This window comes from Euprymna scolopes, chromosome 3, assembly GCF_053919585.1.
Source record: "Euprymna scolopes isolate OS-2025 chromosome 3, ASM5391958v1, whole genome shotgun sequence".
In the NCBI taxonomy this organism is placed as follows: Eukaryota; Metazoa; Mollusca; class Cephalopoda; order Sepiida; family Sepiolidae; genus Euprymna; species Euprymna scolopes.
The window spans coordinates 167,777,068-167,795,532 of record NC_136484.1 but is presented as its reverse complement, the minus strand read 5'-3'; the positions used below and the strand labels follow the sequence as shown (position 1 = coordinate 167,795,532).

The following is an 18,465-nucleotide window of genomic DNA, read 5'->3' as shown; positions in this document are numbered from 1 at the left end:
ACTTGCTCAATAGTAATTGTATTGGACTCCAAATTACGGATAGAAAGGCTTTTGAGAAGGTATAAATGTTTATGTAGCCGTCTAGTGTTATCACTTGAATCAATCTTTATCGTTTGACCGCTTGATACAACTGTCAAATGTAAGAGAGACAACACAACTTGTCTGTTCGTTTCTCATCGGTGCAAGAGTTGCTTCCCTTAGTGTAAAGAACGAGATTGGCTTTCTATAAAAAGAAATGCTTTTATTTTTGTGTTAGATTCATTTTCAAATGAATACAAAAGGACCTTTGCTGGTTTTGTCATGTTGATGTCCATCTCTGTGCTCACAAAGTCAGTCTGTTAAATAAACTTTGTTTACGTCATCTGATGTCAGTACCTTTGTTGGTGTCTGAAACCACATCTCCAATCACAGCATCTTTTTTTCGGACAATAACATTCTCTTGTTGATCGTGCTTTTGTTTCTATTTCATTGTTTCTTTATTTTTATTTTTTATTTTAATTTTAAATCTGTCTGTAGACATCCCGGTTTCCAACTCATGTCTTGCTTAGGAACATTACAGGAGTAGTAAGATGGATTTATCTATTCAATAAATATATCAATTTATCATTTTGTTTAAACTGGGGATGAAGCATCCCACCGGATGCCAAACATTCACCCGCCATCTCATACATTCCAACCGAGAGATCTTTTTAAGATTCTTACCATCCCTTCAAGTGCAATTGTTTGAATCTCTATTGCATTGATTCACCGCGTTTATCAGCCAGGTAATATCGTAGTAATCATTAGTAATGGAGATTTGATAAAGTATCTTACTTAAGGAGGCGGTTTATCAGGAATTTGTTAACATTGGACTTAACGACGTCCAAGTTGTAGTCAGGTGGGAAACAGGCAAACGGAAGAGAGTTCCACAGGCGTGCACTTCTAAGAAAGAAGCTTGGTTCATGGAATCGTCATTTTGATTTAGGCACAGATAAAGAATGAGGAAAATTATTGACAGTGGTTTCAGCTAGACGGGTGCTTTTCATGAAAGATTGGCAAGAGGGGACCAGAGATTAAATGGAAAAAAAAAAAAAAAAAAAAAATCTTGCAGTGTCAAACCGTCCTCTTGTCGATACAATGCACGAAAGTCTTTTTTCCTTTCTTTCCTCAACTTTCAACAAATCCTCGTGTATTCGATATTATTTTCCACCATTCACTTTCGTTGTAAGCTGTCCAACAAAAAACTCCACTCAACTCCTGCTTTAGAATCCGTCCCATTCAACAGTAACCAATTGTGTACATATGCAAATTAATGGCATACGTTCACCAATGAGCGACCTACAAAATCATGATTGTCTTTTCTTTCCTACTGGCAAGCAAACACGAGGTCGTTTGCGAGATTGATTTCTATTACATGCTGAACACTGGCAAATCTCAGTTCTAACATTTTCTCTCAATTGCCAAAAATTCAATTGCCTTTCTTCCTCAATTCATCTTTCTTACAGTAGTTGTTCTCCGCATACGCAAATGAATGCCACCTATAAAAAAATCTAACAGTAAATGTAAGTTCTTTTTATACCGAGTGTCCAATGTGCAAAACACGTTTCAAAGCTTCATTTTCTCCCATTATTTTTATTAGGGTATCATTAGCCTCCTCGCTGCTTTGGTTGCTTGGAAACCTGAGTAGAAAGTACCAATCAAGAATCTGTTTTTGAAAATTAACCCGACAGGTGATGAGCCAGGAACTGGATCAGTACCTGTCGGCTGAGATACGCCACCTAAGTATTACCTAGGAGGTCCACCCTCCCAGGCCTTGTCACTTGGCTTTCAGGTGGGGTAAGTTTATTGCTTGTTACCTGAGGCGCCCCTACTGATGGCGATGCCCCGACAATTTCTGCTAGGCCAGAGTGCCCCTACCTTAGGGACGCTGACTTCACATCCCCACTTTCTGACCTTGTGTCACATCTTGCTGTAGTGGACAACAAGTAAATATCTATCCTTCATTTTCTTTTTCATTTTTACAGTAGGTAAAATATAATCCTTGTTTATATTTTAATCCAGTTTTGTTTTTTTAATGATTCTTAGTAAAATATATGATTCTTAGTAAAATGTATGAAGAAAAAGTTTAACATTGATTTCAGCTAGTTATTAGTTTTATACCGTCCATCAAACTACTTCCCTACCCCCTGTATTTAATAAAATCAAAAGTAAAACCCTTAAACCTTTGCGCCACGTCACCGATTAACCTCTGGCCTGTTCAAAAAGTAGGCAAGCAAGTGTCTATAAATAGTGAGGCTTAATTTCATTCATAAAAAATGTTTGAAGCTAAAGATAAGTGAATGACAGAAAAAAGTGGCTTTGAATAAAACGTTTATTCAAAGACTAACTATTTGGAGTTGTTAGTGAGCACCAAGAATATGAGACAATTAATAAACTACTACTACTACTAGTAGTAGAAGTGGCAGAGGAAAGCCAAGGAGAAGGTGGAGAGGAAATGTTTTTGATTGGACATCTCAACAGTTGGGCATCCATCAACCAACTTGCTCTGGATCAGAAAAAATGTTTAAAAATATGTCACGTGGGTTTGCAATCTGCACCGGAAGTGGAAGATGCTACATGATGACCATCTTGAGATTTTTCCAATTAATACCTTTTCAATGTAAGCTCTTTTCTTGTCATCTTCTAAAATGCTAATCATTGGTTACATAACTTGAATTACATAAGAACAAAACGTTGAGATAAGATGAATATTATAACAACATAATCTGATTACATATTTATTAATCAGATGCTTTTATCAGCAATGTTGGATTATTTAATTGAAAGTCTGGGGAATAGTAAGTTTATTGTATGTTGGTGTTCAGATTGTATCACGATTGACATATCTCTAATGATTTTTTTTTTTTTTTTTTATAATTTCAGGCCTTTTGGAATGCCCGGTATTTCCTCATTCTGAATCCATCAAAATGATGGAAATGATGGATGAAATCCGCAAACAGCTTGGCGTTAAATTTGACGCAGATTCCGAAGAATCTTAGATTTTTCGTAAAATTTAAATTTGGAAGAAAAATAATCTTCAGATTCAAATTTCAGTATTCATTTTTTTTTTTTTACATGTTCATTTGTTGTTAGATTGTAACACTTTTTAGGTATAATTTAATTTTTGTCTAGTCATTATTTTACATAGAAGATAAAACTTTCTGTTCTGCTTGTGCATATATCCATGATGATGTGTTCAAAAAGTATTCAAACTAAAAATGGTTTTTACTATTGCAGATTCGATCAAAATATGCAATATTAAATTGTAATATTTACATTTGTATTCAATGCTCTTATTTAAGCAAGATTATACATAAAAAATTGTCTGTATTTTTTTTTTTTTGTCCTGATTTATTTTTACCTTTTTCTTACTAGGGGTTTCACTACTTATCAAAGCCTATAGGCGACTCGAGGATAAGTGTAATGATCTTCAACTCTTAATCTAGAATCTAATTTCTTGTGGAATTGGAATTTTGAAGAAAAAATAATTGTCAGATTTAAATTACTTTTCTTTTTTTTTTTAATTTTTGGGTGTTAAATTTTGTTTTAATATAATTTGATTTTTGTTGCAATTTAATAATTATTTTACTCGCTATCAGTTCTAAAAGCTAAAATTTGTTTCTGCTTATGTCTATATCCATAATAAAGTGTTCAAAAAGTATTCAGACATAAATGCGGTACTTACTAAAAAAAAGTAGTCGATAATGTATGTAATATTAGATTTTCTTCAAAATTAATAACTTTGTATTCAGTACTCTTATTATAGCAAGATTTTATACATGAAATTGTATCTTTATTTCTATTTCAGTTAATAAAAATCACACACTAATTGCCTATTTGTATCTATTTATGTTTTTTGAAAAATTTTTGTCAGTTAGTGGGTAAATTGTATTATTAGTATATAAATAGTATTAAAAGTACATTTTTGTTTTTATAGCTAAATTTTGCAAAAGATGCCTAAGTTTAAGGATAAATATCACCAGAATACCAGAAATGCCAAGAATTGTTTTAGGATTTTATAGACAGTTCATCGTCTGTCATTTCCAAAATCCAAAAGATATTTTCTTCAAAGTTATCAATTTTCAGGCTCTGGACTGTTGACTCGAACGGTCTTTTAGAAAGTGCCATAATGCTTTTTTTTTTTATGAGTTTCTAAGCATGATTTTCTCACTCTTGAAAACTTGTATGGGTAAATTTACAGCTTAAATGGATAGTTTTTAGTTTAAAAATTCAAGCCAAAATAAGGGATATTATGCTATGCAGTGCCCAAATGTTTTATTTTTTAACAAATTTCGTCTGTTTGACAATTTGGATTCCTCTACACCAATCTTATTGAAATTGCAGATTTGTCTTGCTTTTGCACCCAATTTTATGGAATGTCCATGAGAAAATATTTTTGAGGGGGTTAATGTTAGGGTTGGATGATATGGGATATAATTTCTACTTAATAAAACCAAATAATTACTTTAAGAAGCTTACTTGATGTATATGCATACTCTAGAGAGCTTCGCCACATGCTGGAAAACAATTCTGCTACTTATTACAGTCTTGGGCTAGTTCTCAGCTACCAGGAGCAGCATACCAGTTTCAATCCTTATCTGGTAAGCCCATCTCTTTAGTGGTTGTCCTCTCAATCTTTTTTAATGAAGTCTTCTTTTATATGCTTTCTTTGCATGGCTGGAGTCTGGTGCTACCAGATCAGGCTGTCTGAAGATGTTATTGTTTTTCTCTCTGCAAAACTCAATCATGTTCTGCAAAGCCAGAAAGAAAAACAATTTTCCTCTACAAAACAACTAAATCAAACACCATGAATAAATATTTGAAGATATAAAGAACTTGAAACATAACTTTTTCAAAATTACTGGATTTAGCATAAAATAACTTGAAAATGGTTTATATACTGTAAAGCAAACAAACCAAACCAAACTCCATGAATAAATATTTGAAGATATAAAATATTTGAAGCATAAAAACTTTTCCCAAAACTACTGGATTTGTCATTAAATAACCAGAAAAATGTTAATATGCCGTAAAATAAAACAACCAACCTGTTATCTGAGGTAACATGTCCAAACTGCAATAATCGCTTTTTTGGAGTTACATTATTGATGGATCTGTTAAGGTCAAGCCTCTTTTTGATGTCTGCATTTCTTAATCTCATAAAGTTACTCAAAGGATGGTTCCTTTCAAAAACATTGAGCTTCCTCTCCTGCTCTGAATATATAGTTTCACTTGCACATAAAGCAATAAGAACTATCAAACTATTGTAAAATCTTAACTTCAAAGTCATTGATGTGTTCTTGCTCCATATGTTTTCTTTTAGTTGTCCAAATGCAAAAGTTGATATTACTATTCTTCTGATCTCGGATGACGATTCTGGAGCCGCTGAGATAAGGAGATTTTCAATTATTTTATTGTCTATTGAGAAATTACCTACAGAAGCGGGAAAATTTTCATTTTTATTGGATTTACTTTCATCTCTCAAATTTCACAAGAGGCTTCAAGTTCTGAATCTCTAATAACCATCAATCAGGGCATAAAGAATGAAATAACATGCTTAGCAGTATTCGCTTAAAAAAAACAATTCAGTTATTAAGAAACAATGTTTATTTTGATTCGATAGTAATTTTCATTAAATGTATTTCATTCATTATCTACCTTGATCATAAGATGCAACTTAATTTGAAGTCTATTTTTACAAAGATGCCATTTTGAATCTGATCTGAATTATTCGTTTATTTAATCAAACATTCCGAGCAATAATTAAAAGTAGTACGAATAGGAATAGGGAGTAGTCATGAAAATTAGACATTTTGAAAATCATTTATTCTTGGAATATATTTAGGACGCCATTTTAAATATAAATGAAAATGAGGGAGAGTTTATTATTTTTTTTTTTATGTAGTGAAATATGTTAGAATTAGTATGCGTGAAAGAAATTAAATAATAAACCTTGGCTTAAAGATATACCTGTTAAGGAAGGAACACGGTGATGTGAGAAGACTAAATAGATAGAGAGTAAACTGTTTGCTACTTTTTGTGGGACTATGTATTTGAGAGAAGTAGTTTCTTTGGAATAATTTGTAAATAGGGATGAAATGCATAGATTATTGAAACATGCTTTAGGAATTGCAATAAGTAGTGATTGTGAAAGATTTGTTTAGAAAATGTTTATTTTTCTTTTAAACTGTAGAATTAGGGGGAAATCCAGATCAGTTTATTATAGTAGAAGATATTATTCTGTTCTTTTCATACTTTTATCAATCAAGATCATTTAGACTTTGCAGTATTTCGATTTTTTCTAATATTATATATGGTTTCTGTCACAGAAAAATTAAATTTATTTTATGAATTCAACTTAATTGAGCCTCTAATTTAATAAATCCCACACTGTCTATCAAGCTCTAGCCTCTGTCTCATCACCGCAATGTGGCATCCTTGTGCTTTACACATATTTTCACAGAATGTACCCTAACAAACTCACACTGGTGCCCACTCAAGATAAATATCCCCAACCACCTGACAATCATCAAAATACCACCTCTTCAGTGTGTTACATAGTGAGGTGGGAGATATTGTTCTTAATAACTTCTTTTCTTGAACTGCTAGCCATTGGAATTCCCTCTCTGCTCCCTGTTTTCAAGTTGTACCAACTTACAAAAATATAAATATAATATGAACAAACATCTTTTTGCACAACTCCCCACTCAGAATGCACCAAACATTGATGTTATTGTTTTTCTATTTCTTCCCCTTTGCAACCATGCTCTGCAAAGCTAAAAACAAGACACAATTTTTCTCTATAAAACAACTAAACTAAACACCATGAAGACTTATTTAAATTGTGGGGAAGCATAGAACCTTTTTTTTTTTTTTTCAAAATTGGCATTAAATGACCCAAAAGAGGTTGATATGCCATAGATCAGGGCAACCAAGTTAGACACTATAAATGAATGTTGGAAAATATAAATGACTTGAAGTATAAAACACTTTTTTCAGAATTCGGCATTAATGATCTGAAAAGGGTTGGTATTACATAAAACAAAACTACCCCTTACGTTTCAATGAGAATGCGCTTTAAAGTTTAAAAAGAAAAAAATAAGATTCAAAAGAAAAATCAATTCTTTATGACCTACATGAAATAAATATGATTGTTTTTTTTTTATTAATTTCTTTAATGCAGAATCTTTAGTTGTTTTTGAAATATAAATCAAGTTAGATCGAAATTCATCAAATTATTGATTTCTTTGATTGTTGAACACAAAATATTTTAGATATAAAAAAATATTGATTAAAGTATATTTCTTGAAACTTACATTTTTGACTTATTTCTTATGTTGGTAAGTAATTTGTACTTTTGTTTGTTTTTGTCTACTTGTATGATTAATGTTTCTGAATTTTTTAGATGAGGAGTGAAAATTCCTATTATTTGGACTGCTGTTCTCATCCTGGCTGTTATTTTCACAACGTTTCAGCCAATGTAACCTCTGACGTTCTTCAGGTTTATTTTGTCGAACTCTGAAATTTTTCTGTTGAACTGCAGAATCTGCATGGAATGCTGGAGGTTAAAGGTCCAATCCTCAGTGTGGGTGATACTAAGAATGCAATTGCAAATTACTTAGAATTTCTACCTGGTTATCGCTAAAAGAATGATAGCATGCTACTCCTGTGGATAAAATAAGGGTTTTGTTCAAAATTTTAAGCAGATTCCTGAGTTTGACACAAAAAATTCCCAAGTTCAATAATGATACATCTGAAGAAGGTTGGTGTTTACATCAGCTGAAACGTGAAAAAAAAAGCCCACTCAAAATTGTATGATTAATGGTTGAAAAGACTGCAAAGAAACTGAACAAATGTAGATGATTTGATTTGTTCAATTGCATAAGTAATGTTCTTTTAAAAGCAATTGCACTGACCAATTAATTTTTTGTGTGTTATCCTGGGTTCAAGTCTCTTCCTGATCTTCATTAATGATCTCTCAAATTCATGACATCAATGCAGATGACACTATCAGCTATGGCAACACTTCAAAGACCAAAAACAAGCAAGATCTCTTTCCTGCGACCTTGAGCATGTGATGCAATGAGGAAAAAAGGTAGCTGATTAATTTTAACACATTCAAAATAAAGCTATCTATTCATCGTAAATGCTCTGATCCTCACTTTTCTTTAGCCCCAGTTGATATGAACGACTCTCATTTCAAAGAAGTTGACAAGTTTCTGGATCTAACTTTTACTCCTGTCCTGAAATCCAAGATTTGCATCATATTTGTTGCCAAGGTCGCTCAAAAAATGGTTGTCTCATTCTATCGCTCTAGAAGGTATCTGATGCAATCCTATGCCTTTATAAAGGCCAAATATGTTCTAAAATGGAGTCCTGTTACCACATCTGTGCAGGAGCTGCTCGGAGGACCCTATTCTGCCTTGACAGACTTTAAAACCAACTTTGAAACCTAGTAGGTGATGTCCTTTTCTTCTCCCTGCACCTTTCCCACAGAAAAGATGTTGCAGGCCTGTCTCTGCTCAGCCATTTTCGAGTCCATAGGAAAAAACTCACACACACACAGTTTCTTTTATATATATACTAGGAGTTCAGCCTGGCTTTGATCGGGCCCTATGTACTGTTCATAACTTTATGGGCATATATATATATATATATATATATATATATATATATATATATATATATATGTATATATATATATATATTAAATGTTTGACTCATATCCAGGTAACCTCATCTAAAATTTCAAGTGTTTAATCCCAAAATTGGTAGAGGAGTTTGGTAGAGTCTGCAAAGGTTAGCTCTTTCAACTTTGACCTCTTGGCAGACAAATTTTCGGCTAGAAACGGACTAAAAAGCTTGCCCTATGTCTGAATACACTTTATGTAAAATTTCAAATGTTTAGACCAAAATTGGATACATAATTTGGTAGAGACCGCAGAGGTCCATTTTCTTAAAACTTTGACCCCAATTTTGACCCCCTTAACATTTATTTTTTCGGCTCAAATAAAGTTAAAACGTTTGATCCATGTCCAAGTAATCTACATCTAAAATTTCAAGTGTTTAGACCTAAAATTGGTGGAGGAGTTTGGTAGAGTTTTCAAAGGTCAAATCGTTAAACTTTGACCCTTTGACAGCCAAATTTCTGGCTGAAAACCGATTAAAGAGATTTCCCCAAATCTCAATACTCCTTATGTCAAATCTCGAGTCTGTAGACTGAAACTTGACTAGTTTGGTAGGGAAATGTACAGACACACACAGACAATTTCAATTTTATATATATATATATATATATATATATATATATATATATATATATATATATATATATGAGAGAGAGAGAAATAAAAAGGAATAAACCGAGTTATTTGTTCACCAACGTTTCCTCCTCATTTCAAGACTTCCTCTGGATGAAATAAAGATGAAACGTTGATGAACACATAATTCGGTTTATTTCTTTTTATTTCTCTATTTCGTCAGAATACTATTTCCATTATTCTTATACACACACACACACACACACACACACACACTTATCTAATCTGTACTTTCTGCTATTACTATGTAGAAGTAACATAAATAAATGTGTTATGATATCTGGAAAAGAAACTTAAAATACACAAAAGAAATTCCAGGTGCTATTCATATACACTCTAGAGGACACTATCACACTGTTTGATAAAAGTATCCCTCTGGCATGTTAGTTTATTTTTTAGGGAAAAACGTATCACTTTTTGGTGGGGGCATAGGATCTGCATCTTCACACAAAGTAAAATAAAATATTCAAACTGAAAAATTTCCCTGGATTAAGTTGCAAATAAAAGATATTTTATTTTGTCATCTTCCCCCCCCCCCGGTCCCCTGGGAAGTGTTTAATTTGACATCTTTCAGTTTTGGGTGTGACAGTCAAAAGGAATACAGCTGTGGTAATGTTTTCTTATAAGGTGTATTCTCATTGATTATAAAGTTGATAAGGTATTTTCTTCACCAAGAGGCTAACCAGATACTGAACAATGTAATCTAGCCATTCCTGTTTGGATACTCACCCCACAAATATCTGCTCCCTTAAATATCTTTAGAAACCTAAATCTTCTGCAGCAAACATTCCTTTAAATATTCATAAGGAATGCTTTGCTCTCTTTTTTCATTAACTTTTCAAGTTCTCTAACGATAATTGTGTTTTTTTTTTGTTTTTTTTATGTACAACTATAATTATGGGCTCTACAAGCTCAAATTCTAGTCTAATATATAAAAAAGATATATGTCTGTCTGTTTGTCTCCATACTTTCAAACTCTATCTCCTCCGAAACTAAAAGTCACAGAGCGGTATTCAGGGCTTCAAATGATTGGATTTTTTATGGACCGTTCTTTTATGGGTCTTTAGCCGGTTAGAATAGTTTTTAAGCGGTAAAAAGGAATCTAAGTTGCAAAAATCGTTATACATTTTGTACATTCGTCTTTGTTTATTTTTAATTTTTAATCAGTTCAGATGCGTGTCACGTTGGTACAGTGGTAACGTCACCAGCTTTGAATGCTACAATTTTGCTTTTGGTTTCGATCCTAGCTGATGGCACCCAAATACTTTTTTTGTTTTACTTTTGAAATCACGACTCTATAATAATATATACGAAATCTAAACAAATTAAAATATCATATTCAAGCATATTTTACGATTGCGCACAGCCAGGCGCCCTCCTACCCCCTGCTAGTATATATTAACTATTAAAACGCCAATACGTAATTAAAGCAAAATAAATCGTTTTGTACTGGTAAAATAATTTCCAACCCTATTAATAATGTTTACTCATTCATTTATGTAATTTATATTATCGTTTGTTTGAATTCATGATTTCAAACGTGGTATACATCAAATTTATGACGTCACAATAAAACTATAATTTGCTAAGGTAATTTTTTAATCTCTATAAGAAAGTTTGGATAAAAGTTGGTAGAATCTTCGACTCAAGATTTCAATTTCCAGTCACGATATCTGCTGTTGGGGGTTTATTCTTTACTATCATATTAATGTAACGTAGTGTGGACGAGTATATGCAAATACTGAGTCGTGAGTGAAATGATGTCATGGTAACGAAAAAGAAGGCTATAAAAAGGAGAGCGCATTCGAGAAGACGATTACGTTAGAGATGTAGATCGTGTTAGACGTTACAGCTGTAACGAGACATCATGTGTGGTGGGAGAATCAGGAAATAAATGTTGTCGTACAACAGCAAAAAAGCGAGTTGAAGTTATTCTCTATTCTTTGTCTACTTTGCGACTGTGGTTACAACGTGTTGGGTAACGTTACATTAATACAATGTTTCCCATTTTTAAAAATAGCTAAGATCTCTGATATTTAAAAATGAGATAAGTTCTGCATCTTACTGTATTATTTTGATTATTGAAACTCATCTAAAAAATTCAAAAAGATATTTTATTACATTCATAAGAAAAATTTGACTGACATACAAACAAAATCTTTATTAATATATAAAATGGAATAAAAACTTTGAATTACTGTTTCAATGTTGTTTCCATTTGTTTGACAACTTTCTGCTATTTCACTGACATTTTTTTTGCAAATTATCTGAGAAAAAATTTCACTAGCATCAATAATAATATTGTTATCATGTTTATGTAAATTAGTTGTCATTTTTATTTTATAAATAACTGGCAGGGTTATTTGACATTGCCCGGGTTGGCGTATGGGATAGCATCATATGCAGCATCAAAATTTTACTTTTAACAACTTTGATGTTGCCAACTGGGTATCTTAACAACTGACCTATTCATATATATATATATATATATATAGTCTTAGAAATTTCTTTAAAACTATATAAAAAAAAAAAATTGTCCTTCATTGAAAGATTATTTTGTCAGTAAGTCAATTAATCTCCTGTATCGCTGAATAGCTTTACTTACATGAAAAAAAAATAGTACCAATGTTCTTAAAGGGATCATTAGTTTATTATGAAATACTGTTTCCGAGATTTAAAAACAAAACAGTATATTAAATCATGGTTCCCCAGCAGTGTTGATCAAACACCACCTCCCTTTAAAACACATGCACAAAATTAATTTTTAATACTGGATCTAGTTCACACACACACACGCACATACATATATATATAAAATAAAATATGCACCAAGTGCGCTTGAAACCAAATCACAACGTAATATTAGGAAAAATAAACAAATATTTTACTCGTTTTAAATTTATCACAAATATATTTCCGAGGTAAACTCCATCTTCAGTGTGTTGTTTTGTTTCTTTTTTTTCTTTTTCTTCTTCCTTGCCATGTTGTAAATTTGGAGAAAGAAGTCTGTTCGTATAGAGCCATGCATTGTATCTGGCGGTTGTATTTTGAAATGTGCGTAGGTCCAAACATTTCAAAATACAACCGCCAGATACAACGCACGGCTCTATACAAACAGACTTCTTTCTCCAAATTTACATTTGTTATTTGGCTTTCAAGTGCACTTGATGCATATTTTGTTTTATTCTAATTAAAACAACGTTTCTATTGAACTCTCATTCTTGACGATATATATATATATATATATATATATATATATATATATATATATATTAACTAGCAGGGAGACCCGATGTTGCCCAGGAATTGAATGAGGCTCAATGAATGTTTCACACTCTGATATTTTTAATGTCATTGAAATCGATGAAATTGACCCTTTTTCTATCAAGTCGATTAATTGCCTGCCCTAGTTGCATACCCATTACATTGCACCGGGAGCAAACTTTACATGCCTTCCCACAGTGACTTGGTTCACAATACATTGTTGTCTACATTGCACTGTAGAGAACCTGCTGTTGATTTGATAAAATTATTTTTTTCATATATAATGACTTGCATTAAAGTTTAAAATGAAAAAAGTCAAATATCATGGTTCAGTTGTGTTCTAAACAGAAACATTCATTTTGAATGCGCCCCTGTCATATCAAAGAACCTACTGCCGATTTTATGTGTCAGGCCTTTGGTAATAAAACTTCTCAAATGCACTTGTGATGTTAGGCTGTGTAAGGTGTTAATTTTGGTCAAAATCGCCTGTTCCTTCTTTTATTGGATTATTTCGATTATCGATTATCGATACTTATGAAAGACATTCTGATACAGAACCTATCTAATAACACAGCCAGGCACATAAAGTAGCTGTGTGGGAAATTTCATAAAAATCGGCCCAGCCGTTTTAGAGTTCATAGGAAATGAACTCACACACACAAATTTCCTTGTATATAATAGAGATATTCTGACCTAACACTTATAGTTTCATTTGATTGCATAACATGTTAGAAATATGTCATCAGCTCCTTTAAGGGGCAACTTGAGACGCAGAACTACTTCCATTATATCCACATGCAAATTGTATATGTGAATGCATTTAGATTGAAGCTACACTCCGCAATATGTTTTTGTTTTTAGGGACAGACATTTTTATTGCTTTATAAGAGAGCCACCACTCATCAAGATCTGAAGGTCACTCAATGATAAGGGTTAATGGGTATAAAGTGGTCACTAAAACAGAAGCATAGTGATCATTAGTGGTGGAAATTGGGTAGATTTTTATTATTTAAAGGGACGGTTAAACAGGAAATTGTTTACATTAGACTTGAAGACGACTATGTTGTAGTTAAAGTTCTACAGGTGTTGGGGGAGGCATAGATTGGAGTTCAGTCGAGCATTTGCCATGAAAATAACGATAGAGCATAGACAGGCTTGCAACGTCTATTCTGTGGGAAAGCGGCTGCAGGAAGGAGAAAAAGGCATCACCTAGGTTTCAAAACCAGTTTTAAACTTAAGGTAGGATAAGCCCACTGATAAAAAGATGTTTTCCTTTAGTATACTAAAGGAAAACATCTTTTGCCAGTGTGCTTATCTACTAAAGGAAATATATATATATTTGATAAATCTAAATATGATAAAACAGACGGAGAGACTTGGCATCAAAATTCTCAATTCTTCACTTAAATTTTAGTAAATTAAAAAACAAGAAAAATATATTTTTAGATTTCATATAATTTTATTTCTTAAAAGTTGGAGGAGGTGGGGTAAAATCGAAATCACACACTCAATGTTTTAAATCCGATACTTTCTCAACTACAAAGTTCAGACATTTCAGCTGACTTCGATCTCTAATATAAATCTCACCTGTCTGTTTAAATGTATGTTTGTATGTTTGTATGTTTGCATAAAACTTTCGACAGAAGCAACGGATTTTCACAAGATTGGTATTATTTTGAAGCTTGACGTCTCGGACGACAAATATAAAACAATTGGCTAAAAACATTAATTCCTTCACTCTTAATTGGGCAGTTTTCTACAAGGAGGGGTCGATTTTTTGCAAGCCATTTTTGCAAGTTATCATATCGGTTGGATTAACTTTGCCTAAGTTTAACGTTCCAAACTTCCAGTTGCGACATGGAGTAGCAGTAAGACGTCAGATTTTCTTTCACTTTCTTTTCCGCCTTCGCATCACGGGTTTGAGCCTGCCTGCCTACTACCACTTTTTTTTTTTTTTTTTTTTTGCTTAACACACACCTTCAAACACCCGGGTAATGCTAGGTATCCAGGCTAGTTTAATATAATGCTCAGAAGAAAATTAGACATATGTATTTGAAGTTTTAAGGGTAAGAGCTTCTGTCTCATGAGTCACTTCTAATTGGGGTCGTCTAGATATGTGGCACACAGAGGGTAATGTAGAGATTTGGAACAACTCGCATCCTCTAATTCGGGAATTTTAAATGTTATATAAAGTTTATCAAAATAGTTAACATTTTAAGCAGGGTACAATCTTCAATAACTCCCTTACGTTAAGAGGACACTTAGAGATTCAGAGCCACATTCATTAGCTTCCTTAGAAAATTTCATACATATTCAAAATTCATAAAAATAAGGTATATTTGAAGTTTTAAGGCGGCGTTGGTGTGTTATGCCTTATAGGGGTGCATTTAGAGATTTGATTACATTTACAATGGTAAATTTTACGTAGCAATGCATTTTTAGAGTTTATGTAGATTCTCTAAACTTTCTTTCGATAGAGAAACCCAAAATCTCATATGCACATGTATATAATATATATATAAATAATAAACATTTCAATGTGTGATTATCGAATTTCCATTGAGGTGGTAAGTATTGTTCCTATTTACAATGCCTCCCCACGGGACAGAGTTAGACACCAGGGTCGTTTTTTAATGTGGAGAAAAGGAACAAAAATAAAAATTGTCTCAGTCATGAAGGATTTCTCCTCCACTGACAGAGAACAAGAAATTGAAGTGCAGCATCTGAAGTCAGATACTACACTTTGATCTTGTCCCAAAGGCCGGTAACCATTGTTACTTAATAATTTTAATTTGGAACCTATGTTGTTTTTTTATTTTTTTATTTTTTTTTTGTAAGGGGCTTAAATAATATTTTTAAATTGCTACTCAAGAAGAAAAGCTAACACAAAGTAATCTAAATACATTTTATATTTTTTCAATTATTTTTGGACTGTTATCCTTATTTAATATGTTATTTTCATAATGTTTTCGTCAGTGTAACTTCCGACCATCAGGTGTATCTTGTCGAAATTGGGAAGCTCTCTGTTAAATTTGGCAATCTGCATAGAATTTTGAAAGGAACCCTTTATTCAATCCACAGCGGTAGCATGTCCTCGTTCCGTCAGCTAGATAGAAGTCCTAAGTATCACTCACTCTGAGGATTGAATCTTCAATACTTATAAAAGTGTCACTCACAACTGAATTTCACCAAGTACTTTAACCATTATGCCACGGGTCCTTACAGACAATTCCAGTATAAATTTTGAGAGGCTTAAACCTATTCTTGATTTTAGATGTACAACCTTATTATTTATTACTATACATCACTTTGTTATTACTGCAGATTACTACACACACACACACACACACACATACGTACAAGGTGCCTTCAATAAGTTTCCAGACTTGTTTCATATGGGTGATTTTATTGGTAGTATAAAGTTCAACTTACAGTTTTAATTTTCTTTCTCTTATAATAAGCTCTACTCTCTATTGTGTATTGAGCTTTTTTAATAAGTTGTGATTAAATATATAAACACTGGTATTTATATTAGTTTGAAGTTTACCATTGCGTATATCAGGTAAACATTACATCCTTTTGATTTCATTATTTTTATTATACTTACTTATTATATATGTGTGTGTGTGTGTGTGTGTGTGTGTGTGTGTGATAAAAAGCCTATATTTCAAATTTCAAAATGTTATTCATCATCACTTAATATGATGCAATTTCTCTTTGGATTTTTTCAGATTTATATAATCATGCCTAAATTCTGTTTTCTTTTTAAAGTTAATGAGTTCTTATTCTTTTGATGAGTCAGAGTGGAAAATATTAAAAAATTGACATAATAATTATATGATTGTTTCTGCGATACGAAACAGGTGATGCCAAGAATTGAACATTTTTAACACGCTGAAATAAATAAATGGTAAGATGCACAACATCTTGGAATTTGGAATATAGACTTATTGTCATTTATTTGTATATGCTCTGTTGTTATATTTTAGTATACATCGAGCTTCATAAATAAAAGGATTGGTATAAATCAAAGGTGAAATATAATTGAATAAGCATATTTTTCCAACTAATATATATATATGACTACTTCATTTAATCACATAAATTAATATACAAAGATATAATTTTATGCATAAATTTTCAGTATTTACTTCAACAGTGCTCGATATATAGATAGAGCTAGGTAGTAAGTTATGAAAATATATATGGCAATTAAGCTACACAGACTATTCCGCGTTTCATAGGATGATTAATTGAAAATTGGAAAAATTAAATCTTTTGGGGGGGGTATCAGAATCGGTATTGGAATCGAAAATTTTATGCCTATGTCCCGCTGCCAAAAACGATTCTTTCAATTGTCATTTTTTATTTGATTTTGTTTAAAACAAAATCTAAAACTGCTGGTAGTAATGTTCAAATAATAAATATTTATTGATTTTAAATCATCAGTAAAACTAAACTCCATATATTATCCCCGCGCACACACACACACACACACAAGTGTGTTTTTACGCTTGATAAAATATTTTCGCATTTCAAATGACGTTTTTACAGTAATCGGCAAAAATAGCAACTTTACAGTTAAATATTTAGAGATTTATAAAGAATCACAATCGGTAATTTAGTATGAAATCAATAATTGTATGGGATTCAGGAAAATTATTGGAATCGTCCCATCACTAATGTATATAGTCACATGTTTTTCTTTTCTTTTTTAATTGTGTTTTTTATCTATTATTTATATAATTAATGGTTCTCCGCATTGTATTAAATTCTATAATAGGCATACGAGGGTTAATTTATATATTTTAACTCCAAACCAAATGGTATTTCAAAAGTGAAGTTTTGTGTTACTGAGTCTGATGCTTTGTGATCTTAGGCCATGAGCAAGTGGCCAACTGTTTAGTTTGCTCTCAATTGCCTAGTCAGGAAATCTTATCAGGAAATTTAAATCTACTCTTGGACAGCAATTCTTTAGTTACTCTGTGGTGCCAAAATAGAAGCCAAAATATGATGTAAAATAAAAACAAAGAATAAATAATTTCGGGGATTGGACAGGAAATAAATAACCTGCTGTCGACTGGTCTAGAAAGAAAAAAAGAAACAAGGATCCTAGATTTTGGGACAGAGGTGTTTGTATGCGTGTGGCAGCGGGAGTAGGGGTGCAGAAGATAAAAAATTAAATGAATCTGATAAGGCATTGGATGGGATTTTCTTTTTACGGTTACTAAACAATTAATCTTTGTTCTTATATCTGAAATATTCGGAAGAGAGTTAAAAAAAAAAAATTCTAAAAGTTTACCAAAGTTTTCTATATATCTATAAAAGTGAGAATCTGTGTGTGTGTGTGTGTGTGTGTGTGTGTGTGTGTGTGAGGACAATTCTCAACCTATATACTCAATGAGTTTTTTATCTACAGACTTGAAATTTGGTATATAGGGTATTTAGACATATGAAAAACTCTTTAATCGGTTTTCATTAGGAAAAAAGTGCTGTTAAGAGGTTAAAGTTGAAAAATTGGTGGTCATCGGATTTTTATCTGTTTATCAACTGTTTCACAAATGCGTATGTATGAATCGCTCACATGACAGATTCCTTATGTTAAGAATAAGTAAGTTTGAAAACACTCTTTAAAGAACGTGTCACGCTGGCCTAATGGTTATCCTACTTGACTCACTGTCTTTAGGGTTTGGTTTTGATCTCAGCTTGAGTATTTTTTTACTTACAAGAAGTGAACTGTTTAGAAAAAATATAATATTAACATGCACATGTCTCAGTTTCTGTATGAATTAAAATATAATATTAATCTGTATTTTACGACCGTGCAACGTCAGGCGGCTTGCTAGTTGATCTATAGAAATTT

General features: G+C 32.2%; 1 protein-coding gene across 1 annotated transcript in view; it reads left to right on the top strand.

The window, feature by feature from the left end:
* LOC145260284 (trans-1,2-dihydrobenzene-1,2-diol dehydrogenase-like) overlaps positions 1–3,847 on the top strand; it is a 139,124-nt gene extending 135,277 nt beyond the window's left edge. The window contains exon 8 of the mRNA XM_080118127.1: positions 2,902–3,847. Within this exon, the coding sequence (XP_079974253.1) occupies positions 2,902–3,017 (116 nt within the window). The 3' untranslated portion in view covers positions 3,018–3,847. The remainder of the gene's footprint in view (positions 1–2,901) is intronic.
* The last annotated feature ends 14,618 nt before the right edge of the window (positions 3,848–18,465 follow it).